The sequence below is a fragment of the Mastigoproctus giganteus genome, chromosome 1 (genome assembly GCF_048544385.1).
Source record: "Mastigoproctus giganteus isolate SK-2022 chromosome 1, ASM4854438v1, whole genome shotgun sequence".
Classification (NCBI taxonomy): domain Eukaryota; kingdom Metazoa; phylum Arthropoda; class Arachnida; order Uropygi; family Thelyphonidae; genus Mastigoproctus; species Mastigoproctus giganteus.
In genome coordinates, this window is record NC_143575.1 from 259254124 (window position 1) to 259281421 (window position 27298).

The window sequence follows — 27298 nt, forward strand, 5'->3', positions numbered from 1 at the left end:
AACAGTTGCAGAGAAATCCAGACTGAATTACACTGACAATTATGCTTTATCTTATAATCAACCATTTACTGTGTTTGAGCTACAGCAATCTCTTACCAACTCAAGAAACAGTGCTGCTGGCCCTGATGGGATATATTATGTAATGCTCCGAAATCTGGATCAAAGATCACTCTCTTCGCTGCTCATATTTTATAATCGAATTTTTTCTGAACATACCTTCCCAAGCTTCTTATGTACTACCGATTGCAAAACCCGGTAAAGATCATTCTGTCCTCAAAATTACAGACCGATATCCCTTACCAGCTGTCTCAGCAAAACTCTCGAGAAAATGATCCATCGCCGTCTCACTTGGTTCCTCGAGTCTCAAAACTTGATAAATAACAACCAGTTTGGATTCCGGAAAAGCTGATCTTCATTGGATCTCGTGATCAAAGCCAAGTCAAATATCAGAAATGCTTTCATCAAAAAGGAACGTCTCGTCATGGTCTGCCTTGACGTTGAGAAAGCCTTTGACACTACGTGGCGTTTTGGCATCTTAAAGGATCTACATTCTCTTGGCCTGAGAGGTAATTTACCATATTTTATCCAAAATTTCCTTCAACGGAGATCCTTTCAAGTTCGTTATCGGGGAACCCTCTCTAAAATCTTTATCCGAGAAGAAGGAATTCCACAAGGGTCTGTTCTCAGCGCTACCTTGTTTGCAATGAGAATGAATCATATAATTGAACTCATTCCGAAAACTGTGGATTCATACCTTTTCGCAGACAATCTTTCAATTTCTTGTCATTTTCAAAACATGCATTATATTGAACGGCAACTTCAAATGTCAATGAATCGCATCCTGACATGGATGACACAAAATGGTTATAGACTAAATGGTTATCCAGCCAGAAATCTACTGCCATTCACTTCTGCTCCAGATGCAATATGCATCCTGAACCCGAGCTGCTCTTAAATAACCATCCTCTTCCCATAGCTAATTGTATTCGTCTACTAGGATTGTTCTTTGACAATAAGTTAAATTTCCAAAAGCACATTGAACATCTCCGGACTACTTGTCAAAAAAAAAACTGAACATACTCAGAGTCTTATCAGCCACAACATGGGAAGCAGATCGTTACAGCCTGCTTCATTTATATAGAACCATAATCAGATCACGACTGGACTACGGCGCGCTTGTCTTCGACTCTGCTAGGGAGAGTGCTTTATCTCGCCTCAACCCTATTCAACATTCAGCTCTCAGAACATCTCTAATGCAAAGTTTGTATGTTGAAGCTCATGAACCTCCCCTAAATATCAGGAGAAAGATGCTGCTGCTGAACTATGCGACCAAGATCCAAAACCAGATGACCCATCCTAATTGGTCAATACTTTATAATCCACAATTTACGACCTTCTATAGAAACAAAACACAGACAGTTCGGCCTGCTGGTATTAGGCTAAATCAACTAGCAGAAGATTGAGATATACACTTCAATAAAATCTTACACGATCCTATAAATCCCAACCCTCCATGGTCTGTCATCATGCCATCTTGTATAAGGCAATGGTCAGGCCACACCTAGAGTACTGTATACAGGTCTGGAGGCCTCATTTCAAGAAGGATGTAGAGCTGCTGGAATGAGTACAGAGAAGAGCAACAAGATTAGTGAATGGAACAAAGGGGTGCTCTTACGAAGAAAGGCTTAAGGTTTGCAAATTACACTGTCTGGAGACTAGGCACCAGCGAGGTGATCTGATAGAGGTGTATAAAGCATTGAATGGTTTAAGCATGCTCAATGCTGATGGGATTCTTCCTCTCGCTCAGAATAATCACCTGAGAGGGCATAAATTCAAATTGAGGAAAGACAGATGTAGGATAGACGTGCGGAAATTTGCCTTTAGCCAGCGGGTAGTTGGTTGGTGGAACACACTTCCATCCCTTGTCGTGGAAGTTGATAGCCTAAATAAGTTTAAGGCTCAGCTGGACATGTATTTCGAACGAACAGAGGGGTGAAGTGGAAGTGGGGTTTTTTTTTTTTTTTTTGGCTGATGCTGCATAAGGTTGCTTTCTTGCATCAAATGCCTCTACTAATGCTAATCTTGTGACAATTATTTCCACCAGTGGGGTAAACACACTATCAGATATTAACATCCTGACTTCGCTAAAATTTATACAGGTGGATCGGGCGCAGCAGTAGTACTCCCTGATACTACCATTTCTCTATCTCTCCCAACAGAGTGCAGTAGTTTCACGACTGAATTATATGCTATAAAGCTTGCTATAGAAAATATTTTCCATATGTCAATTCAAAAGAGCTTAATATACACAGACTCGCAGAGTTCCTTATTAGCCTTGCAAAACAACTCCCCGCCTACTCACCCTCTATTAAAGCTCATTAGAACAGAGTTGATACGTCAGAGAGAGCATCATCAAAAGGTTATTTTCAGCTGGATACCTGGTTGTTGTTGTTGTTGTTGTTATTTGGTTTTTAGGAGCATTAGCAACTAAGGCCATATTGCTCCGGGATATGCTGTGGACATTCCCTGACCTTTCCACATCCTCCATATTTGGTGGTCACGGGCTTGAACCCCGGTCTAATCAAGAAGCGTGTGCTACACACTGCTGCTCCTGCCCACCTGGCTACGGAGGCGGCGCTGGATACCTGGCCATACTGGAATACCAGGAAATGAAATTGCGGATGATGCTGCCAAACATCCATCTAGAGCAGCCCCAACGAATTCCCTAGTACCGTTCACAGATTATAAAATGAAGATCCAAAGTATATGTAAAGGTCAATGGACTCTGCAATTCCAAGCGCAAATTCATGATAAACTTTTTCAAATTAAATCTGTACCAAAATTATGGGCTTCCAGCCTCATTGCAAACAGACAAGAAGTAATTCTAGCCAGAGCCAGAATCGGCCATACTCATTTAACTCATTTGTTCCTCCTATTAGGGAATGACCTTCCTCAGTGTAATCATTGTCATACACCACTCACAGTCAAACACATACTTCTGGAATATACTCTGTATAATAATGCTCGACTAGTGTCATTCAATTCTCTGGTAAGCTTAAAGGAACCTTTGTCACTTAGCCATATCATAGGCGAAAAATCAAATCTCGCAGAATTCTTCTCCTTCCTAAAATGAATAGGACTGTATAGCCGTTTCTAACTGCTTCTACATGAATCAACACAGGCAGTATGAATCACTTTTCTAAATGCAATATGTCCTAAGTAGCCACTGCACTTAAAACCCCATCAACAACAACAGCAACAACCAAAAAAAAAAGAAAAAAAAGAAACGCACTTCCCATTTCTCCTATATATTCCCTCAAATTGTTTGTCTAGTTCTTCCTTGAATTTATTTAAGCTCTCAACTTCCACAACAACAGATGGAAGTAGTCAACCACATTCTGGCTAAAGGCAAACTTCCACACATATATTCTGCAACTGTGTCCTCCCTCAATTTCAATTTATGTCCCCCCCATGTGGTAGTGTGGGTATTATTGCTGCATAACTGATGTATTGATAAGAACATTCAAATTTTAATTATATATAATTAATAACATAAAGTAGTAGTAGTAGTAGTGGCATGTGATGCAAGAAAGCAAATGTATGAGCTTATGCAGCATCAGCCAACAAAAAAAAAAAAAAAAAAAATCACACCATTCCCTCCAAATACCTCTCCAGTTCCTCCTTAAATTTATTCAACCTATCAACTTCCACAACGACAGATGGAAGTTTGTTCCAGCAATTAACCACCCGCTGGCTAAAGGCAAATTTCCGCACATCTATTCTACATCTGTCTTTTCTTAATTTGAATTTATGTCCCCTTAGGTTCGTAATCTGAACAAGTGGAAGGATTCCATTAGAATTCAGCGTGCTCAACCCATTCAAGGCCTTATATACCTCAATCAGATCACCGCGCAGGTGCCTAGTCTCCAACCACTGCAATTTGCAGAACTTAAGCCTCTCTTGGTAAGAGGATCCCTTCATTCCCCTCACCAATCTTGTTGCCCTTCTCTGTACGCCGCCTCCGTAGCCAGGTGGGAAGGAGCAGCAGTGCGTAGCACACTCTTCTTGATTAGACCGGGGTTCGAGCCCGTCACCACCAAATACGGAGGATGCGGAAAGGTCAGGGAATGACCACCGCATATTCCCGGAGCAATATGGCCTTAGTTGCTAATGCTCCTAAAAACCAAATAACAAACAAACCTTCTCTGTACACGCTCAAGTAAATCTACATCCTTCCTAAAATGAGGACTCCAGACCTGTACGCAGTACTCAAGGCGTGGCCTGACCATTGCCTTATACAGAGGGATAATCACCTCCTTTTCCCTGCTGGCAAAATTCCTATATATCATTGACAAAACCCCATGACCTGCCCTGGCAGCCTGTCTGCATTGCTCAGAAAACTTCATATCTGCCTGCACAATTACTCCCAGGTCTTTTTCATTTTCTACAACCTTAAGTGTAGTACCACACAGTTGGTACGTTTCTCTGGGGTTACTTCTACTCATATGCAGTACTTTGCATTTGTCAAGTTTAAACTTCAGTTGCCACTTCTTAGCCCATCTGCCCAAATTATCTAGATCCTGTTGCAGTAGCACACTGCCATTACTGTCATTAACAACCCTGCCAACCTTTGTATCATCTGCAAACTTCGACATTAAGCCTGATATACCTTCATCAATATCATTGATAAATATACAAAACAACAGTGGACCTAACACCGAACCCTGTGGGACTCCACTAATAACATTAGTCCAAGAAGAGCAGCACCCATTGATTACCACCCTCTGTCTTCTCGTACTTAACCATCCTTTTATCCATTGTAGCAACTTACCCTTAATACCATTCTGCTCCAATTTGTACAATAATCTTCCATGCGCAACAGTGTCAAAAGCTTTCCTGAAATCCAAATATATGATATCAAAATTATTTTTTGCATCCAGTTCCTTTGTAACAACATCATAATATCCTATCAAATTTGTCAGACAAGACTTTCCCTTAACAAAGCCATGCTGTGTCTGAATTATTGCTGCAGTCTTGTCTAGATGATCCTGCAATGCATCTTTAACCAGCAACTCCATTATTTTACCCGGGAACAGAAGTTAAACTAACTGGTCTGTAATTACTCGTGTCACCCTTCGATCCCCCTTTGTGAATTGGGGATACATTTGCACATCTCCAGTCCGTGGGAACCTCCCCTGAGTCCAAGGATGCTCTCATAATTATGGCTAAGGGTTTGCTTAGTTGCTTTGCCACCTCCTTTAATATAACTGGATAGATCCCATCCACCCCAGAATCCCATCCAAAATTGTTGAATTTAAACGTAAGAAAAGCACCCCAGGTGCTTTTCTTACGTTTAAATTCAACAATTTCTCTTCCACTTTGCTCTCAGTTATTACAAAATCATCAAGTATCTTGCTACAATTTGATAACCTTCTGCCATTTTCAAACCTTAATAATTCCTCACGTGTGAATGTAGATGCAAAATTCTCATTCAATTTATTTGCTATCTGAGCAGGATCATCAACAGTCAAACCATCGATGTCAAGTGGACCAATCAGATTCATCCCCTTCCTTTTAGAGTTTATATAAGTAAAGAAATCCTTGCTGTTTTTCTTAGCATCTTTTGCCAAGGATTTCTCGTAATCTGCCTTCGCCTGCCGAACCTCCTTTGTCACATGATTACAGATTAACTTATATCTGCCGTAGGCTTCTGAGTCGCTTGATAATTTATATGCATCCCATGCATTTTTCTTCTCTGTTACGAGTCTTATTAGTTCATTTGACAACCATTTAGACCTAAACCTAACATAACTGGTGCATGGTGTTATTACTGCCTTAGATACACTGTGCTGCCACTTTATTAGGTACACCGCTGCTGTGCACACAAATGGTTTGTCCCACAATGTTGCAAGTAACATGGCCACAGTTGTGGATATAGATGCAGCAGAACAACCTTTCTAGTATCAGTTAAGTGTACAAACCATAGCAAGGATGGAGAAAAGGAGTGATCTAGTGGACTTCGAATGTGGCATGGTTGTAGGTGCAAGGCATGCTGGACAAAGCATCTCTGAAACACCAGTTCTCCTGAACTTTTCACACACAACAGTTTCAAGGTGTATCAAGAAGTGCAACGAACAGAAAACATCCTCTCAGTGGCACTCCAGTGGAAGAAAATCGCTTGTTGATGAGAGAGGTCAGAGGAGGATGGGTAGAATTGTGCAAGCAAACAGATGGGCCACAATGTTGCACATCACGTCAGAATACAACCTTGGTGCGCAGAACAAAATATTGCAATGGACCGCTAGTCACACTTTGTCGCGAATAGGCTACAACAGCCAACAGCCACATCGTGTACTTTTTGTTATCAATGAACAAGAGGGCACGCCTCTGTGGGCACAGCAACACCAGCACTGGACTGTCAAGGATTGGAAAACAGTTGCTTGGTCTGATGAGTCGAAGTTCCTGGTGCATCATGTTGATGGAAGGCTCAGAATTTGGTGAAAACAACATGAATCCATGGACACATCATGGCTGACGACTACTGTGCAGGGTGGTGGGGAATGTTTTCTTGGCACACGTTGGGTCCATTGATACCCATAGATTCACGTCTGAATGCCACATCATACCTAAACATCGTTGTTGACCAAGTACATCCGTTCATGTTGACAGTTTATCCTCAATCAGATGGTTACTTCCAGCAAGATAATGCGCCGGTGTACAAAGCCCGAATCACTATGGAATGGTTCCATGGACATGACAATGACTTTTCTTTGCTACAGTGGCCCGCTCAGTCCCTGGATCTGAATCCTCTTGAACATCTTTGGGATGAGCTGGAAAGGGCTGTTTGCTGCAGGCCTATACCTCTGTTGAATCTCAAAGAACTGCGTGATACACTCAAGTCTGCATGGTACTCCATTCCTGCAGAACGTTTTTAGCATCTTGTTCAATCAATGTCTAGACGAATTCAGGCTGTTTTGGAAGCTAAAGGAGGCTGAACACACTACTAGGTAGGTGTATCCAATAAAGTGGCAGTACAGTGTATATTTGTTTAAAGTAGTATTTTTAATTATATTGAATTTGATTGAAAACAATGGCTCTGGGGAGAACTGAGGGTGCAGTTGTCCTCCGAATCATGGCTTTATGAAATGTACAGCTTGTGTGATGCTTACAGAGCTATGATAGGGACATGATATTGCCAGGGGTAGGGAGGTCTTTGTGTATGTTTGATATAAAGAGTATGAGGATATTAGATATCAACTCAGCGTTGTTATGGGCCTTTATGAGAGCTTAAAGGACAGTGTGGAAGAACCTGAAAGAAATGGAGGGGGCCATCAAGCTCTCAGCTGCCCACATCAATGCCAGAGCTTTCACTTGAGCATCAGGCAACACAGCAGCAACCCATAAGGCAGAATGCACTGGTCCCACAGAAGATAGTTGTTGTTGGACTCTTTTATGCCAAAAAGGATAGGTATCATAGGAGAATCAGGATATATCTGACAAGGGCAGAAGTTGGTGACATTGTAGAGCAGATATCTTTTAACAGCACAAAAGGTGATATTGTTGCACATGTTGCACTAATGACATTAGGAGATCTGCAGACTTACTTAAAAAGTACAGGGCAATGTTAAAAAAAAGTTGGAAGTTAGGATTAAATTAGAAAGTGTCTGCAATCCTTGCCTAGACACGATAGGGTATATAATTGAGATCCTTTTCAGTCAGTTCGGCCCTACAGAGATTGTGCAAGGCTCATGGGATAGAATTTTTCTCAGTGTGGTCTGTGCTTATTAACAGGAGAGACTGCTTCTAGAGGGATGGGTACACTTAAATAGAAAGGGTGCAAGAATATTTGCTGATGCTATCGTGGCAGTGTTAGGCAGGTCAGAAAACTGCTAGCTGGGGGGGGGGGATACACAGACTAATAGATTAACAGTAGCCACTGGCAGAAGTGAAAGTGATTCTTTCACTACTTCTACTGGAACGAGCAACAGCCTGGAAAGCAAGATGCCAGGGATTTCAAGGACTGCTGGGAGTCTTTATGAAACAAGTAAATACATGGACTGTTTTAGGGTAACTAAGAATAAGAACAGGTGCATGTACACCAATGCTAGGATTATAATAAATAAATTTAATGAATTTGAAGTGCTAATCAAGAAAACAATTGCAGATAATGTTCGGATTTCAGAGATGTGGTGACACTTAGATATAAGGGATGCAGAATTTGAATATGGGGCAGTGCAGTGTTGAGTCAGTTTAGTATGACAACCACTGGGAGAAGCAAAAGTGAGAGTAGGAGTGTGTTATAGGCCTAATGATTCTGATAAGTACCATGAACAGCTATACAGAGAAATAGAGAGGGTCAGTAAATCAGAATGCCCTATGATGGGGATTTTAACTTTCCAGTTATTAACTGGAACTTGCGAATTGGTCACTGAGAGACTAGCAAGACCTTTGTGAATTTGTTGGATGGCCGTTTTCTATAGGTGCATGTTAGAGATGCATCAAGAGGGAGTAATACTCTTTATCTGATTATTCATGCATTAAGAATGGCAGTAAAGAACCACTAGGAGGCAGTGATCACATTGTATTGATTTTGGATTTTCTTAAAAATGTAACTACCATCAAGGGTAAAGAGAGGGGTTTTTGCTTTCCTAAACGTCACTACAGTAGTCCCAGACAATTTTTAAATTCTATATAGTGGGACCAGCTGATGATGTTGCCAACAGCAAATTCTAAATCATAGCAGCTACCAGGCTTTTTGTACCAACTAAGAAATACACTTCAGAGTATGGTCCTAAATGGATGTCAGATAAACTGATGAAACTCATGGCAGAGAAGAAAAATGAATGGGATGCATATAAATTATTGGGCGACATAGATGCCTATGTTAGATATAAACTAGTATGCAATCACGTCACAAAGGGGGGTCAAGCAAGGTAAGGCAGATTACAAGAAACCTTTTGCAAAGGATGCAAAGAAAAACAGCAAAGCCTTCTATACTTAGGTAAACACTCAAAGGAAGGGAATAAATCAAATTGGTTCACTCGATATTGATGATATGACTGGTGATGATCCTGCTCAGATTGCTGACAAACTGAATGAGCATTTTGCATCTACATTCACACATGAGAAATTCTTTAGAGAAGGGGATGCTGGAAGTTGATCACACTCTAATGGGGAGCTAAATGATTTTGTAATAAATGAGAGGAAAGTGTGAGAGAAATTGTTGCATTTAAACATAAGAAAGGCACCTGGCCTGGATGCAATCTCTTGAATTATATTAAGGGAGGCAGCAAAGGAAATAAGCAAACACATCCATAATTATGAGAGTATCCTTGGATTTGGGGGTAGTTGCTGCAAACTGAAGATGTGTGAATATAACCCCAATTTACAAAGGAGAATTTTAGTATTAGTAATGGCCGCATGGTGCAAGAAAGCCTATGGCTTATGCTGCCAAAAAAAAAAAAAAACCCGAATAAAACAATGATAAAAAAATTAAAAAAAATTTTTTTTAAAAAAATGAAAGGGTGACATGAATAATTAAAGACCTGTTAGTTTGACTTCTGTTCCAGGGAAAATAACAGCGTCACGTTTTAAAGAATTAATTCAGACTCATCTAAACAAGACTGCAATTATACTTCAGATACAGCATGGGTTTGTTAAGGGGAAATCTTTTCTGACTAATTTGATTGGATACTACAATGTGATCACAAAGGAACTGGTTGCAAAAAATAATTTTAATATCATATACAGTGGATTCCGGTTATTTCGGCCACCGATTAATCGGGGCAGCCGTTTATTTGGGGCAAATCTTATCGGGAAAATAGCCAGGGTTTACTTCGCTTAATTGGGACAAAATGCCATTTAATCGGGGCAGGAGACCACAGCACTGGAGATCACGCTACGATTGTCTGGAGGTCACAACCATAAAACAATAAAAACAATTAGCGTTCACCTGTTTATTGGGCTTTTCTGTTAGTGCAATCTATCATAAACGGATAGTAAGCTCAAACTTAGTGAATTTGCGATAATACCGACAGCTGGAATTTTGTGGGTTATTATGGTAAAATGTGTTTACATTCCATGTAATCTTCAATCATATAAAAAAATTAATTTTCAGATCTTCTCTTCATTCCATTTTAAAGCTTTGTAACTTGTTACTCCGTTCTGACTTGCGCGTATCGTGTTACTTGCAATTTGTGTGTGCCGTGTCCCTTGTTATTGATTGCTTATCTTGTTACTGTTTTAAATTTTAACCCCCACCCACAAATGTCAGTGAACAGAAATGTCAACTAGTTAGTTAGGTATGTACATATTACAGTACATATTAATTATTCCGATTATCACGTATATTCTTCCGATTTTACGGTATCATTTAATTTTTTAATTGGTAAGGTAATAAAGGGTAAATTTGTGCTTAATATATCTTTGCTTTTATAGCCTGTGGATAATATTCCTCCTATTTTCGCTAATTAGAATCGCTGTTTAATAGAATTAAAATTCAATTCACAAACGTGATCACAATGACCGCCGCTTACTACACATCGTATAGTGAAGGGTACTTTACTATGGTGACTCCGTCGTAACGTGATTTGATTGTACACTGAACCAATTGTAAAAGGGGGGGGGTACATTGTATTTTTAACTATTTACGTGAAACTTCGGATAATTGGGGCAGCCGCTTAATCGGGCCAAAATGCACTAGTCCCGATGTGTCCCAATTAACCAGAATCGACTGTACTTGGATTTCAGAAAAGCTTTTGATACTGTTGCACATGGAAGACTGCTATACAAATTGGAGCAGTATGGCAATAAGGGCAAGTTGTTGCAATGGATGAAGGGATGGTTGTGTGGGAGAAGACAGAGTGATAATCAATGGACATTGCTCTTTATTCATTAATGCTATTAGTGGAGTCCCACGGGGTTCACTGTTGGGCCCATTGTTGTTTTCTATATTTATCAGTGATATTGATGAAGGCATATCAAGCTTAATGTCCAAGTTTACAGATGATGCAAAGGGTGCAGGCTGGTTAATGACAGTATGCTACTGCAACAGGATCTAGAAATGTTAGGCAGATGGGTTGAGAAATGGAAATTGAAATTTAATATTGATAAATGCAAAGTACTGCATATGGGTAATAGTAACCCCCAGAATAATGCACCAGCTCTGTGGTACTACACTCAAGGTAGTGGAAAACGAAAAAGATCTAGGGAATAATGTGAAGTCAGATAAAAAGTTCTCTGAAAATTGCAGACAGGCTGCCAGGACAGCTCATGGGGTTTTGTCAATGATATACAGGAATTTTGCTAGCGGGGATAAGGAGATCAATATCTTATTGTATAAGGCAGTGGTCAGGCCACACATATTGAGTACTGCATAACAGTCCTGAGGTCTCTTTAAGGAAGGTTTTGGACCTGCTGGAACGAGTACAGATAAGGGCAACGAGATTGATGAAGGGAACAAAGGGGTGCTCTTACCAAAAGGCTTGAGTTCTGCAAATTGCAGCTTGTAGAGACTAGGTGCCTGTTAGGTGATGGTGCTTTCCTGAAATCCAAGAATATATGAAATTATTTTTTGCATCCAGTTCCTTTGTGACCACACTGTATCCTGTTAAATTGGTCAAACAAGATTTACCCTTAACAAATCCATGTGAATGAAGTATAGATGATTCTACATTACTTCTTTAACCATGACTCCGTTATTTTCCCTGAACAGAAGTTAAACTAACTGATTAGAAAACAGGCCTTGTGCCGTCGGGTTGCATTATATCATCAAAGTTTCTTGCGACAACCAACTAACTGGTTAAAATAAATTTATTAAAATAAAAATGATATATACATAAGATAAAACAGAAATAAAATAAGATAAAAGTGTTAAAATACAATAAGATAAAAGATTAAAATATATATAATAAAAGCATTAAAATACATAGTAGCTTTCGAAATAAAGTGCCTCTTCATCAGCTAGTCTATGAATGGTGTACTTCAGTATATATTGATGGTTACAATAGCACAAGTCAGCTGGGCATGATCATGTATCACAAGTCTGGTATTGATAAAACAGAATTACGTACATGTGATGATCGCTGGAGCTTATCGCACTGCAATACAGTACATTCTATAATAGGGTGTAAGTGTACTCCCCTCATCCAATTCATAGTACTATTATTGGTGGCTATGTGTAATGCTTCAGGCCATGAGCACTGGCTGTAATCACGTGAATAGTCTACAATTTCAATATCCCATTGGGGATCAAGGTTGTGCTGCTCAACCCAATAATGTTCGGTGACTGCAGAGCGTTCAAAATTAGTGGTTCACAGAGCCACCTCATGCTCAGAAACACGATCTTTCAATCTTCTACCAGACTCACCCACATAACCCCCCCCCACACACACACACACACACACACACAATCCGGACACATAATGCAGTATACGGAACCACTTTGTAGGAAAGAAGGAACAGGTGTTTTCACCTTAGAAATAATAGATTGTTATTTCATCCCCGGAAGTTGTACACACATCGCATATGATGGAGACGCAAAATCTTAACAAGACATTCCGATACACCCGGATAATAGGGGATGTATGCAGTAGAGATTGATTGATTGATGTGAGGCAGGTTAGATTTAGTAACAAATTTGTGAGCCTGAAGCTCACATTTATCTTGAACATGAGGTGGATAGCCACAATTTGAAATCTCCGCCCTAATTTTAGAAATCTCCAATTGCCTGTCACCAGTCGAACTAGAGTGTGTCCAAGCACGGGAGAATAAAATACGAGCAGTGCTACATAACTGACCGGAAGCATGCGCAGAGCCATAATTAGTAAATTGGCCTGCGCACATTGGTTTCCTAAAAACGGAAGTTACTAAACACGAATCCCTGGTTAAAATAATTTTTTTTAATAAAAAAAATTATTTTAGCTAGTTAGTCGGTTGTCGCAAGAAACTGATGATAGAAACTAACTGGTCTTTAATTACTCGTATAACCCTTTTATTCCCCTTTGTGAATTGGGGATACATTCACACATCTCCAGTCAGCAGGGACCTCCCCTGAACCAAATTATGAATTTTACTTCATAATTATGGCCAAGTGTTTGCTGTCTCCCTTAATATAATTGGATAGATCCCACCACCCTAAATACCTTGCATTTGTTGATGTTAAACTTCGACTGCCATTTCTCTGCCTATCTGCATATTTTTCTAAATCTTTTTTGCAGTGTTATCTGCAAACTTAGACATGCATTGGTGTATCTTCATCAATATCATTAATAAATATTAATGATAATCATGAACACTGAACCCTGAAGAACTCCATGAGTAATAGTCCGTGAAGAGCAGTGTTCATTTGTAAACACCCTGTTTCCTCCCACTTAATCTTCTCTTTACTCATAGCAGTAACTTTCACTTAATGTCACACTGCTCCAATTTGTACAGCAGTCTTTTGTGTGCAACAGTATCAAAAATTTTTCTGAAATCCAAATATATGATATCAGAATTATTTTTATCAAAGAATTTTATCAAGAATTATCAAAATAATTTTCCTGTCTAAAACTAGTTAAAAAATATATTTACCATGTAAGCAAATTTACAAATAATTTGGATTCAATAAAATGACTGGCCTTTGCTGAAATCTACCACACTAAATTTACAAGTGCAACTTGAATATCAGCCACTACATTTTTCACTTAGGTAGCAGCCTTAGCTGTTATTGAACAATGATGGTCTCTGGTTTGTGTAATTTATTTATCCCCCCCCCCACTTTCCCAGTACTCTTATAGACACATGGCAAGAACAGTTTTCTAAGTAGACTTAAAGTCTACTCTATAAAAAAGCAGCTTGGTTAACTAAAACTTCATATTATGCAAAATACTCTATCTAAAGTTTGATACACTCATTACACCTTTCCTTTTCCTCCAACTTCTTTGGCCACTGAAATTCTGAATATTGTCTGTCATTCAGTCCACCTCTCTGTCACTGTGATAGTCATTATCAGACTGATATTTGGTTCCTTTCAAATCTTTTTTAAGCCTATGGGAAAAAATAATAGTCTGAGGGAGCTAAACCTAGTGAATAAGCCAGGTGTTGGATTAGCTGAAATCTTGTTTCCTTTCATTTTACCATCATGCACAACCTTGTAAGCCAGCACGTACTGAAAGATGATGACACCTTTTCTGAGTTTTGTCCCTTTTTTTTTTTTTTTTTTTTTTTATTGTCAGTTTTTTCTTCAAATGATCCAGTAAAGAGCAATAATTGGCTTGCCTTTTCCAGGAAAAGAGCACTCCAAGGGATCTTTGGATCTCAATCATTTGTATCGCAACAATCATGAATGCCACCACTCCATGGGCTGTTGTTTTGTTTCAAAATTGTACTAATAGAGACATTCAAGTACATTGAGCAGTAATGAAAATACTTTCATATGATATTGTGCATTTTAGCTATCTTGTTAAGTCCAGTTTGGTGATCAGAAAGTATCGTCTCCCACACTTAATGTTTTCCCGATAATCTCTGCACTCTCTTTTTTGTAATTTTGGAATTTCACCTGAAATTCCAAGGAATTATTATTAATATAGTACTAAATTTGATAGATTTATAATGAATGGTTCTGGATTTTATACATTATGACCAAAATTTATCAATATCTCCTCATGTGAGTATAAAAGTGCATCGTGTGCGCATTCAGTGAATAGAAATATTAGTCAGTTTCAAAAGAGAAATTATAAATATAAAATTAAATATTTTAAATATGAAAATATCTTAGGTAAAGCTGCACTTGAATCTCTGGATTGTAAACAAGAACAAAACACAGAGCAAGAAGATCATGATGATAGTGCTTCATCCACATCTAGTTGTCCTTCAACTGCCCCTGTTCGAAAAAAGAAAAGATTGGTTCCCGAAGACCAGATATCACTTTCACCATTTTTAACTGGTTGGGCCCGGGTAGCATCGGGTTTGTTGGATAAAGTTTCCAGATATCGGGGGCTTGGTAGGCCAAAACGGGAGTTATCTGCTGCCCATTGGTTTCTCCATCCAGGTAAGATGCCTACAACCATTAGGATTTTAAAATTTTTTGATATGCTAAAATTATGAAAATTTGTATAATCAATATATATTTGAACCATTGAAATCCACTCTCCTTATCATCATGCCTCAAATAAACACTTGATTGTAGTCAGCAGCAAAGTTTAATATTCCTATACTGTAGGGACTGCATGGTGATTTCAACACATTAATTGAAATTATATGAAATTCATATACTTTACTGTGTTTGGTTTTTGATCATGGGTATCACATTCAACTTACATGTTACTCTACCTCAGTCTATAGTAAGAGCAGAAAGATTCCTACGATTGAAAATTGAATGCAGCAAAGCATGCAAATTTTGTTTGATATCCCATGAACTAGCTTATCAATGCACAATGATAATTTTCTCCATTTAAAAATTTACAAACATGTTATTAAAGAAAAAAAAAATAATGGTTGGTTTCCTCTTTTCCTTTAATTTTTCTTATTTTATTTTATTTTATTTTATTCCTTTTATTATTTTTTTTTTATTTCTTTTATTATTTTTTTATTTATTTATTATTATTTTTTTTTATCATGCTGGGTTTATCCACTTGTGCTGTTGGTCAAATTTCATCATGAAAATGCAGTCATATCGGCCATGGAAAAATGCAACTAACTTTTTGGGTGAAATTCATCTCCAGTTGAAATATTTCATTAAAAAAAATAATAATAAAATAAAATACTCCCCAAACATAAATATTAAAATATTTAAGTTTTGGTCTGGGTTTTCTCATCTGTCATTAGGAAAAATTTGACACTGTTGCCATGAAACACGACCAGGGCATGAGGAAGAACCAGCCCAGTGGCAGGAATGATGTGAAGCACATCTAACTTATGCATGTAAAACAGCTCTGATTGAAATTAAAGTTAATTAAAATTGAAAAGGTTTTTAAGAATGGCCCAAAGGAATACTCCTTAGAAGAACAAAAATTAAAACCTAGGTTCTTGTGGCATTGGTAAATATTTGGCACATCGCTTTGCCGCTGTTGACATAGGCAGAAAATGCCATAAACACAGTTATAACATATATGGCTCAAAGGAATTTGCACAATAAGCCCCAACATTATGCTACTGAGAGACATTGAGGAAGGCACAGCCATAACATGTGAGAAGAGCAAGCTCAGTTGTAGATAAAATTCAGTTCTGTTCAGTAGTATACATATTTACTGAATGTAGTAGCACCTTCAATATGTATACCAACCTATAAAATTATGTGAAAAACATTTTTCCAGGCAGCTGTGATTTGATAGATGGGTAGGTATAGCAACTTGCTCCAGTGAACAGATAATAGAAAGCTAACCTGCCACTGTTTGACAGCATCACATGTTTGAATATCACTGCAACTTCATCATGGTTAATCTCTTCCTTAAATAGTGACTTAATTTACATGCACAAAAAAGATATAATTCAACATAACCAAGGTAGGAATTCCTAGCTGTAATTACATGTACATTTTTAGAGCTGTATCCACACACACTAAGTGTTTTTTATCCACCCCCTCTCTCTCTCTCATATGTATGCAGAAAATTTCTAGTACGCAGTATTCTTGTTATAATAATCTTGTCATAGTTGGTTTCAGCAGTCTTTGAATTAGACAAGCTATTCGCAAGTCATGGGATCCATTTCTCACTTTGAATTTTATTATAGGCATATTTCAAATAATCCATACTAAATGCATCTCATTTTGAATAATCCACTATTGAATTAATGAGGATATACTCTATAATGATTTTTTTACTTCACGGTTTCAAAAAACACTTTACTACGTCTAGAATTCTGGGCAAATTTAGAGATATTAAAACTACAGAAGTGTTTTAGAAATACGTTGCTGTTTTTTATTGCATCAGAAAAATGGCCATGTGTTACAAGCTACCTCTAAGCTCTTTTTCAGTGATAAAATAGTATTCACTTATTATTAAAGACTTTGTTGAAGACCTTATGATGTATGTATTTTTACCTATACTTTGGGTCACTGCAGTAACAGAGACTGGGTTTTTGGCCATCAGAAATAAAAAAAACTTGAAAATTGTACACATTTTTGCAAAGTGTCTTGGAAACACTTTGGTTCCTCCAATGATGAAAGCTGACTTTGCCTATCGAGATTTGGCCTTATTCTCATATTAGAGACGCTACTGTTATCCACAAGTCAGTCTGAATTGTGGATATTGTTTTATCAAATACGAGCAGGTATCAAAAAGTTCATATCCCGACCTAGCGAAACATCATTAGGAAGATGCCTTTTGTAATATAAGTTGTCTACATATTCAATAACTAACATGTGAAATTTCATTCCCATAGGTGACCGTACACCAGAGGTGGAGCCCAGAATCTGAGGAAGGACACTATGGTTGAAAAAGTGGAGTATTGAGCAGTGATCAAGTTCCTGCATTTGCAGGGCAAGAAAACTCAGGAAATTGATGAAGAAATGAAAGCTGCATACGGGCAGAATTGTCCATCCTGTGACACTGTAAAAAAGTGGAAATGGGAGTTCCAGTGGGGTGTTATATAGTGTCTTTGACGAGCCAAGAGAAGGAAGGCCATCAACGTCCACAGACAGTGAGACAGTTGCAAACATTGAGCAGCTGGTGTTGAGTGACAGATGTGTGATAATTCATTTCATCACAAATGCAGTGAGAATTAGTTATAGATCTGCCCACAGTATTTTACATGACCATCTAAGGTCTCTGCACGATGGGTTCCAAGATTGCTGATGCCTTTTCAAAAGCAATGTCGAATGCAATGTTCTTGCCAACTGTTGGATTTGTGTAATGCAGATGTTGAGAACTTTTTTAATCAGTTGGTGACAAATGACGAATGCTGGGTGTACCAGTGTAGTCCAGAGATTAAAGACATGCGAAAGCAGTGGAAGCACACCTTCTCCCCACCTCCCAAAAAGGCAAAGAGCACTCCATCTGTGAAAAAGGTAATGTTGTTTGTGTTTTGGGAGACAGAAAAGGGGTTATCCTGACAGATTAACTACCTCGTGGTTCCACACTTACCAGAGAATACTGCGGAAATCTTTTGAAAAAGTTACGCAATGCTTTGAAGGTGAAAAGGCATGGAATGTTAACCAGAGGTATCCGTCTTCTGTCAGACAATGCATCGGCTTACACGACTGTTGCTACCACCAACTTTGTTGTCCAGTATGGCTTTGAACTACTGCAGCACCCACCCTGTTCTCCTGACTTAGCACCATCAGACTTCTTGTTTCAAGAAATGAAGAAAGCATGTGTGGATGCCACTTTGATTCGTCTCAGGAAGTCATCAGTTAAGTGGAATTGTGGTTTCAGGCAAAAAGTGTGGACTTCTATGATCAAGGCATTAAACAACTGATCCATAGATGGGGAGAAATGTGTTACTATACATGGAGAATACATAGAAAAGGATTAAAGTTTCTGTGAAGTTTCACCTTTCTATTGCTATTATTTCTAGATAATGGTACGAAATTTTTGATACCCTCTTGTAGCATCATGAAAAGGGCGAATCTGCCGTTTGTCCAAAACTCAAAGCAGTCTCAACATCTATTGAGACTTACTGCCCTCTCATCAGATAATGGATGCCTCTATTACAGAACTTATACAGAGTTGTGAAGTCTTTTGGGTCTAAATGAGCAGCCAAGCAGTTTATAGAAATAAAAATTACAGTGAAACACATAGCAAATGTTGTGTATACCTTTAACCACTAATTACCTTTTTTGTATACCCTATGCGGCAAAGTAGAAAAAGTTGGGAGGTTATATTTCAGAGCAGTTAATTTTCGTCTTGGAGAATTTTTGTTTTACGGCCATGAAGACTTGAGTAAGATTTCACATTAAAGTTGCAATGTAGGTGAACTTGTGGATAATGATGTTGTCTCTAGTGTGAGTATAGGTCATTGTGGTCAAAAGTAAGCTTCCTCACTGGAGAGACAAAAGTGTCTCCAAGACAGAAATTGAATGTAGAAATGGGTTGTATAGTTTTCATATCAATTTAATGTCTGTGTTTTAAGTAAAGCTCCACCTTTAATACTTCGGCAAATGTGGCCCAGATTATTGTAAGTTTTTATTCCATACACTATTTGGCAGATCAACATAATTTTGTTAAAATTCTAATTCTCAAAGATAGCTGTCATAATGGTACCCTGAATTTTAGACAAATAACAGATTCAATGTTTTGGTGATGCTATTTGTATATAATGATATTAGTAATTTAGGCCAGTAAGTGGATAAATGATGTCCAATGTAAGCATAGGGCTGAAATTCAGCTCTGTTACTAGAGGAACAAACTGTCTCTAAGACAAAAAATGAATGCAGAGGTGCATACAATTTTCCAATTATTTCAAGTTATTATTAACTTCTTTATTCTAAACTCAGTGCCTTTGAAAACTGTCAGCCACCTTATCATCAACAGCCTAACTCTAAGTATGAAGTTAAAATTTATCTTTGTTGGTTTTATCATCCATTTTTTGTTCTATAACCAAATTAGAAACTTCTGAGTGGTCTTTGTTTCTACCAAATTAAATAACTGTTTATATTTATAGTGAATCCTGAAGAAGCACCTGGATACTACGAAGTAGTTGAAAATCCTATGGACTTTTCCACTATAAAAAGAAAATTAGAAGTGAGAAACATTTCAGCAACTCTTTAAAATTATTTTTTTATATATTATTAGATTATTAAAGAACTGATTGTTTATATGTTTCATGTTTACTTGCATTATAGTATCATGAATGAGAATTTATAATGCAACAGTTACCAGGGGATCCAAACTTAGCAATTGGTATAATCTTAAGAGAACTCAGCTCCCCAGAAACCTGCACTTTGAGCACAGTCAGTAGTAGACTAAATTCAAAATTCTTCTTATAACAGAGTGATCACACACTTTAAACTTTCAAAAAATTATACAAATGATTAGATACTCTTAATTCTTTTCTAAAATAAATAAAATCTATCATCCATGGCAAAAACACACACTAATTTCTTAAAATTTGTAGTCATCCCCACTCAATTCTGTGACAAGGGCAAGCATTAACTTACAAAAAAACTTCCAGTCACCACAATCATCTTAAAATCATGATAATTATTATGTATTATAAAATACCATACAATAATTAAAATCTACACAAAGTGTGACAATAAGTTTAATCAATAAAATCCAAGTTCATATCAGTAGGTTCACCATTTTTAAAATACAAATATAAACTTGACAACTTATAAAAAAAAACATCAGCTTTTATATTTTTACCTCTTTCAGTGATATAGTCAGGACATTTCAGACAGTGTACCCATTAATGTATGAATTTGGCCTGAAAAGCATCCCGTATATGCTGTCATTTTCTCTTGCAAAGCCTCACTGCATTTCCTTCAAAATACCATTTTATCTAAATGTCCCTGTATCACTTGATCATTGCCTCCCAGATTTCCTTACCACTGAAGTCAGATTGATTAGTCTGTTAGTTACTGGCTCACTTTGTTCTTAGAACTGTTTGGTGGTACACTGACATTTCTTCAGTCGAAAAGAATCTCTGTGAAGTCATCTGATTGAGGTGTATAAAGCCTTGAATGGTTTGAGCATGCTCAATGCTGATGGGATTCTTCCTTTTGCTCAGAATAATTGCCTGAGAGGGCATAAATTCAAATTAAGGAAAGATAGTTGTAGGATAGATGTGTAGGAGTTTGCCTTTAGCCAGCGGGTGGTTGATTGCTGGAACAAACTTCCATCTGTCATAGAAGTTGATAGCTTAAATAGATTCAAGGCAGAACTAGACAAACATTTGGAGTAGCTCAATTTTACTGGTTATATGCCATCAACTATAGTTCTCTTACTTGCTTTTCGGCATGAAAGATTTTTCTAATAAAAAATCTTTTGTAGTTGCATATTTCTAATTTCATAATGCTCAGCTTCACTGTAATTACCTTTACAAATGCAAGACCCTCCATTGTCTTGCATTTATAAAAATCAATGCAAAGTACATGTTCAGTTCATTAGCAGGGTTATCTAAGACTTTCCCATACCTATTATACAAGATTACAATTAAACTTGTCTCTGTTCTGTGCTCTCTTTAGCTATTGATTTCTCACAATCAGCTTTTGCCTACCTTATTTTTTGTGGTACTATTTCAGATCAACTTATAGCTATTATAAGCTTCAGTACTTTTCCTAGTTTTGTAACTTTTCTCGTGCCACCTTCTGCTCTGCTAATCAGGCTTGCTCATTCATCTTGCCATTCTTCAATTCCAGTCTTTTGGGTCTAAATGAGCAGCCAAGCAGTTTATAGAAATAAAAATTACAGTGAAACACATAGCACAAAATCATTCCACTGAGAGTAACAGTTGTGAACTCTTCCTCCAATTTTCAGAGCTATTTTCATGCTGTAATCTGTTATAAATTATTGGAAACAATTTATATCGTTTCCACTATTGGTAGCACATACTGGAAGATTTCAAGATAGTTCATACATTAATGGACATAGGAGCATCATGCAAAAACCTATCATATTAGCATTACCATTAGTTGAGGCATATGATGCAAGAAAGCAAGCTTATACAGCATCAGCCAAAAAAATAAAAAAATAAAAACCTTCCCACTTTGTTTGTTTAAGGCTGAACTAGACAAACCCATGTTTGTCTAGTTCAGCCTTAAATTTATTTACATCTTACATCTACAACTATTCTACAACTGTCTTTCCTCAATTTGAAGCTGTGCCCCTCAGGTTCTTAATGTCAGCAAGTATATCCTGTCAGCATTGAACCTGCTCAAACCATTCAAGACCTTATACACCTCAGTCATATCACCTCGTAGGTGCCTAGTCTCTAGATGCTGCAGCTTGCAGAACTTAATGGTCATGTAATTTTTTTTTTTTTTTTTTTTTTTTTGGCTAATGCTGCATAAACTCTTTCTTGCATCACATGCCACTATTACTACTACTACTAAGTGCACGATTTTGTTCTTCTCACCAATCTTGTTGCCCTTCTATGTACTCGTTCAAGCAACTCTACATCCTTCCTAAAATGAGGCCTTCAGACCTGTACACAGTACTCTAGGTGTGGCCTGACCATTGCCTTATGCAAAGAGATAATCACCTCCTTGTCTCTGTTAGCAAAATTCCTGTATGTCATTGACAAAATTCCATGACCTGCTCTGGCAGCCCGTCTGCACTGCTCAGAGAACTTCATATCTGACTGCACAATTACCCCCAGGTCTTTTTCATTCTCCACCTCCCTGAGTGTAGTACTACACAGTTGGTACATTTCTCCTGGGTTACTGCTACCCATATGCAGTACTTTGCATTTGTCAATGTTAAACTTCAGTTGCCACTTCTCAGCCCATCTGCCTAACTTTTCTAGATCCTGTTGTAGTAGCATACTGTATTTACTGTCATTAACAACCCTGCCAACCTTTGTATCATGTGCAGACTTGGACATTAAACCTTATATATCTTCCTCGATAGCATTGATAAATATACAAAACAACAATGGGCCCAGCACCGAACCCTGGGGGACTCCACTAATAACATTACTCCACGTAGAGCAGTTTCCATTTATTACCACTCTCTGTCGTCTCCCACTCAACCATCCCTTTATCCATTGCAGCAACTTGCCCTTAATGCCATACCACTCCAATTTGTACAGCAGTCTTCCATGTGCAACAGTAGCAAAAGCTTTCCTGAAATCCAAGTATATGATATCAAAATTATATTTAGCATCCAGTTCCTTTGTGACCACATCATAGTATCCAATTAAATTGGTCAGACAAGACTTCCCCATAACAAACCCATGGTGTGTCTGAACTATTGCTGCTGTCTTGTCTAGGTGATCCTGTATCACCTCTTTAACCAGTGACTATTATTTTCCCCAGAACGGAAGTTAAATTAACAGGTCTCTAATTATTTGTGTCACCCTTTGAACCCCCTTTGTGAATTGGGGATACATTTGCATTGTGCTCTAAGGAACCTCTTACTCTAAGGATGCTCCCATAATTATGGCTTACTTCCCTTGCTGCCTCCTTCAATATAACTGGATAGATTCCATTTGCTCCAGGTGCCTTTTTTATGTTTAACTTCAATTTCTCCTCCACTTTGCTCTCAGTTATTACAAAATCACTTATCTCCTTCTTAGCATGGCCCCGAGTGCCAAGCGATTTATAGTACGATTTTCTAGTGTTTTTTTTTTTAGGGCGAGTACTAGCTTTTTTCATAAACCCTCCACTTGCAACTTTACTGCTACCTCCACTAGCAACATTACTGCTTTCTTATTTTTCTGATCTCTTGATTACTGGTTGGCACCGCTCCTGCCCTCCACGTGGTGGGGCCAGTAACCTTGGAGAACGATGCCCCTCTCCCGGGGCTAAAAGGAGCAGCAATGGATTGTGATGATTATCCACCACTAGAGCCAACAGGCTCTCATTGTACTGACACCCGTAAAAGGGAACACGATATAGATCTTTCAAAAAGAATGAGAACGGAATCTAACAAACCAGAACCACCAGTGTTTCTGATAATGCATTCGTTATCAACTCAACCGGTAAGAAGACTCCCACCCTTTGTTATTCAGAGATGTCTCGAGAATGCAGCAGGTACACCAAAAATGGGAAAACGACTTCAGTCAGGAGACCTATTAATTGAGACTACACAAGCAAAGCATTCTGAAATATTATTAAAAATGTCCTCTATAAGTGGAATCCCAATCAAAGTGATGCCACATAACACACTGAACTCCTCAAAAGGAGTGATAAGTGAGTGGAATCTATTGAATGTCACCGAGAAGGAGATAGTTCAGGAATTACAAGAACAGAAAGTGACACAAGCAAGGCGAATTATGATCCGGAAGGATGATAAACTTGTTCTAACAAGAAATATTATTTTGACATTTAGTACACCTGATTTGCCAACTTCAGTTAAGGCAGGGTATCTGCACTGCTGAGTTCATTCATATATACCGAATCTCTTAAGATGTTTCAAATGCCAAAAATTTGGTCATTCTCAAACAACATGCAGAGGCGAAACTACATGTCCTAATTGTGGGTCAAAAAATCATGCCCAAGCAGAGTGTACAACAAAGTCTCCTGAATGTCCAAATTGCAAGAGGGATCACCCAGCTTATTCAAAATCATGTGGAAAATGGAAAAACAGATACAAAAATATAAGATTGAAAATAAAGTATCATACCAAGAAGCAAGATGGCAAGTCAAGGTGACTATGCAGTAGCTATGCTTCTGCAACCCAAAATTATCAAGCTGTCACGACCCAAACCCCGCCTAACACATCCATTGCAGAATGAGCACGATCTGTACTGTTGACAAATCAGCCTACTAACAAACCTGTTTCAGTTGATGAAACAAACAATACCCCAATCTCAATTCCATCTAAAATTACATCAAGTGATAAAGTACAAAAGAAACCGCAAAGGCAGCGTACCACTGAATCGTCACAATCAAATTCAAAGAACATGGACAAAGAAGATGTAAATGCACAAGAAGAAACAGTCCTTGATCTTCATGTAGAAGACGACATAGAGACCAGATGTTCACCTATCGGAACCGATGATGTAGAAGAAAGAACAGATTATGGGCGCCCTTCCTTTCCTGGAAAGGAAAAGACCAAATATGATCGTCAAAAGCAAACTGCTCCCTCTCACAAGAAACAGACAGAATCATCTTCCCTCTCCAAAACCAAATAATGCAGCACATCGTACAATGGAATTGCAGAGGGTTACACAGTAATACTGATGATGTCCATGATTTGATCTCACGATATACAACAACTTAAATCCATAGGTAACTTATGCGATTAAAAATTATACAGCCTACAGAAAAGATAGAAATTCTCCAAGCCGTGCACACAGAGGTGTAGCAATTCTAGTGGATTGTAAAATACCAGCTAGAAACATTCCACTTCAGACCCACTTAGAAGCTGTTGCAGTACATGTAGCAGTGGGACAGACAATAACTCTAATCTCATTATATCTTCCACCTACAGATTTGAAAGAATTAGAAGATCTTATAAAACAAATACCATGTCCTTTTTGTCTTCTTTGTCTTCTTAGTGACTTAAATGCACATCATCCACTATGGGAATCTGCTCACATGGATAATAGAGATAGAAAAGCTCACAGACCAACTGAACCTAACATTGCTGAACACTTCATGAACATGGACAAAGAAGATGTAAATGCACAAGAAGAAACAGTCCTTGATCTTCATGTAGAAGACGACATAGAGACCAGATGTTCACCTATCGGAACCGATGATGTAGAAGAATGGGGAGAGATGAGTGTAGGTCATAACACCTACACTCATCTCTCCCCGGGATTTATGTCAGCAATTGACTTAACTATTTGTTCCCCTCAATTATTTCCCATTATAGATCGGACAGTTTTAAATGATCTGCACAACAGTGATCATTTCCCAATTATATGCAGAATTCAAACAATGCAAACACCATGCCCTGATCATCGGGTAATATGGAAATTCTCTAAATCAGATTGGGAAAAGTATTCTGCCTCCATCTTCGGTAGCCAGTTGATACGACTAGCACCAATTGATGATGTAACTTAGCACATTACTAAGCAAATACTGGCAGCAGCTGCTGAAGCAGTACCACAGTCTTCTGCTTTCAAACACAGAAACCTAAAACATTTGTGGAATGATGTTTGTACCATAGCAAAAAGAGAAAGAAATAAAGCCTGGAAGTTTCTGTAAGTTTCCAACCACGAACAATCTAATTCAGTTTAAAAGACTTAATGCAAAAGCACGACAAATTAGAAGAAAAGCCAAAAAAGAATCGTGGATGCAGTTTGCCTCCTCTATCACAAAGGATACTAACAGTCTAATTATTTGGGAAAAAATTCAACATCTAAATGGAAGATATCTTCACCACAAGATATAGCTAACGCACTTGCAGAGACTTTCTCTGAAACGTCTGCCACTACAACTTATGCTGCTTCCTTTCTACAAATCAAAGCCTCAGCAGAAAGATACAAGATAAATTTCCAAACTACTCGTTCTCTTGCCTACAATCAACCTTTTCGTCTATTTGAACTCCAAACATTAAATAGATCATCTAATAGCACTGCTGTAGCTGATGGAATCTTTTTTGTAATGCTGAAACATCTAAACAACACAGATTTGAATTTACTAATAACTTTTTTAGCCGAATCTTTCTTGAAGGTATGTATCCCGCTACCTGGCATCATTCTGTTATTTAGCCTTTCCCAAACCAGGAAAAGATCAATCACTCCCACAAAATTACCGACCAATCTCCCTCACCAGTTGTCTGGGTAAAACTCTAGAAAGGATGATACACAGACAACTTATCTGGGTTCTTGAAACTGAAAAGCTGCTAAACAACAATCAGTTTGGATTCCGACAAAATAGACACGCTTTGGATCTCATGGTGAAAGCAGAGACTAACATCTGTAATGCTTATGTGAAAAACAAACATCTTGTAATGGTAAGTTTGGATATTGAAAAGGCTTTTGACACAACTTGGAGGTATGGCATATTGCGAGAACTTGACTCTCTAGGATTATGAGGACATCTGAAATTCATTCAAAACTTTCTTCAATGCAGAACCTTTCAAGTACGTTACCAAAAATTGCTTTCTCGTATCTTTACTCGTGAAGAAGGGGTTCCACAAGGATCAATACTTAGCGCTACTCTTTTTTTCACTTAGGCTGAACGCCATACCTCAGAACATTCCCAATACTGTAGAACTATATATGTATGCCGATGATCTCACTATATCTTGCAGTTCAAAAAATATTCATATTCGTGAAAGACAGCTACAACTATCCCTAAATAAGCTAGAAATATGGACACTGCAGAATGGATATTGTATGTCTGAACAAAAAACAGTTACAATTCACTTCTGCAAAAAATGCAAGGTGCATTCAGAACCAGAACTTCGGCTAAATAATCACCTGATCCCTCTCACCAGTAACCTTCGTTTCCTAGGTTTAATGATAGATGCCAAACTCAACTTTGTCTCACATATAGAATACCTCTGAACAGTATGTCAGAAGAAACTTAACATGCTCAGATCTATTTCTGCCATGAAATGGGGTGCTGATAGATATACTCTTCTACATCTGTATCATGCCCCATCTAGATTATGGTGCTGTTGTCTATGACTCAGCTAGGAAAAGTGTGCTGACTATACTCAATACTATCCAACACAGTGCCCTACGAACTGCTCTAGGAGCGTTTAGAACATCCCCTGTCCAAAGCTTTTATGTAGAGGCACATGAACCTCCACTTCAC

At 38.1% G+C, this 27298-nt stretch overlaps 1 protein-coding gene across 4 annotated transcripts in view; it reads left to right on the forward strand.

The window, feature by feature from the left end:
* The window catches only part of LOC150091832 (uncharacterized), a 256523-nt gene that overhangs the window by 216216 nt on the left and 13009 nt on the right, over nt 1-27298 (forward strand). For all 4 annotated transcript variants that reach the window (XM_090377195.1, XM_090377203.1, XM_090377219.1 and 1 more), the window contains 2 exons: nt 14759-15031; nt 19582-19661. In XM_090377195.1, the coding sequence (XP_090233321.1) occupies nt 14759-15031; nt 19582-19661 (353 nt within the window). The remainder of the gene's footprint in view (nt 1-14758; nt 15032-19581; nt 19662-27298) is intronic.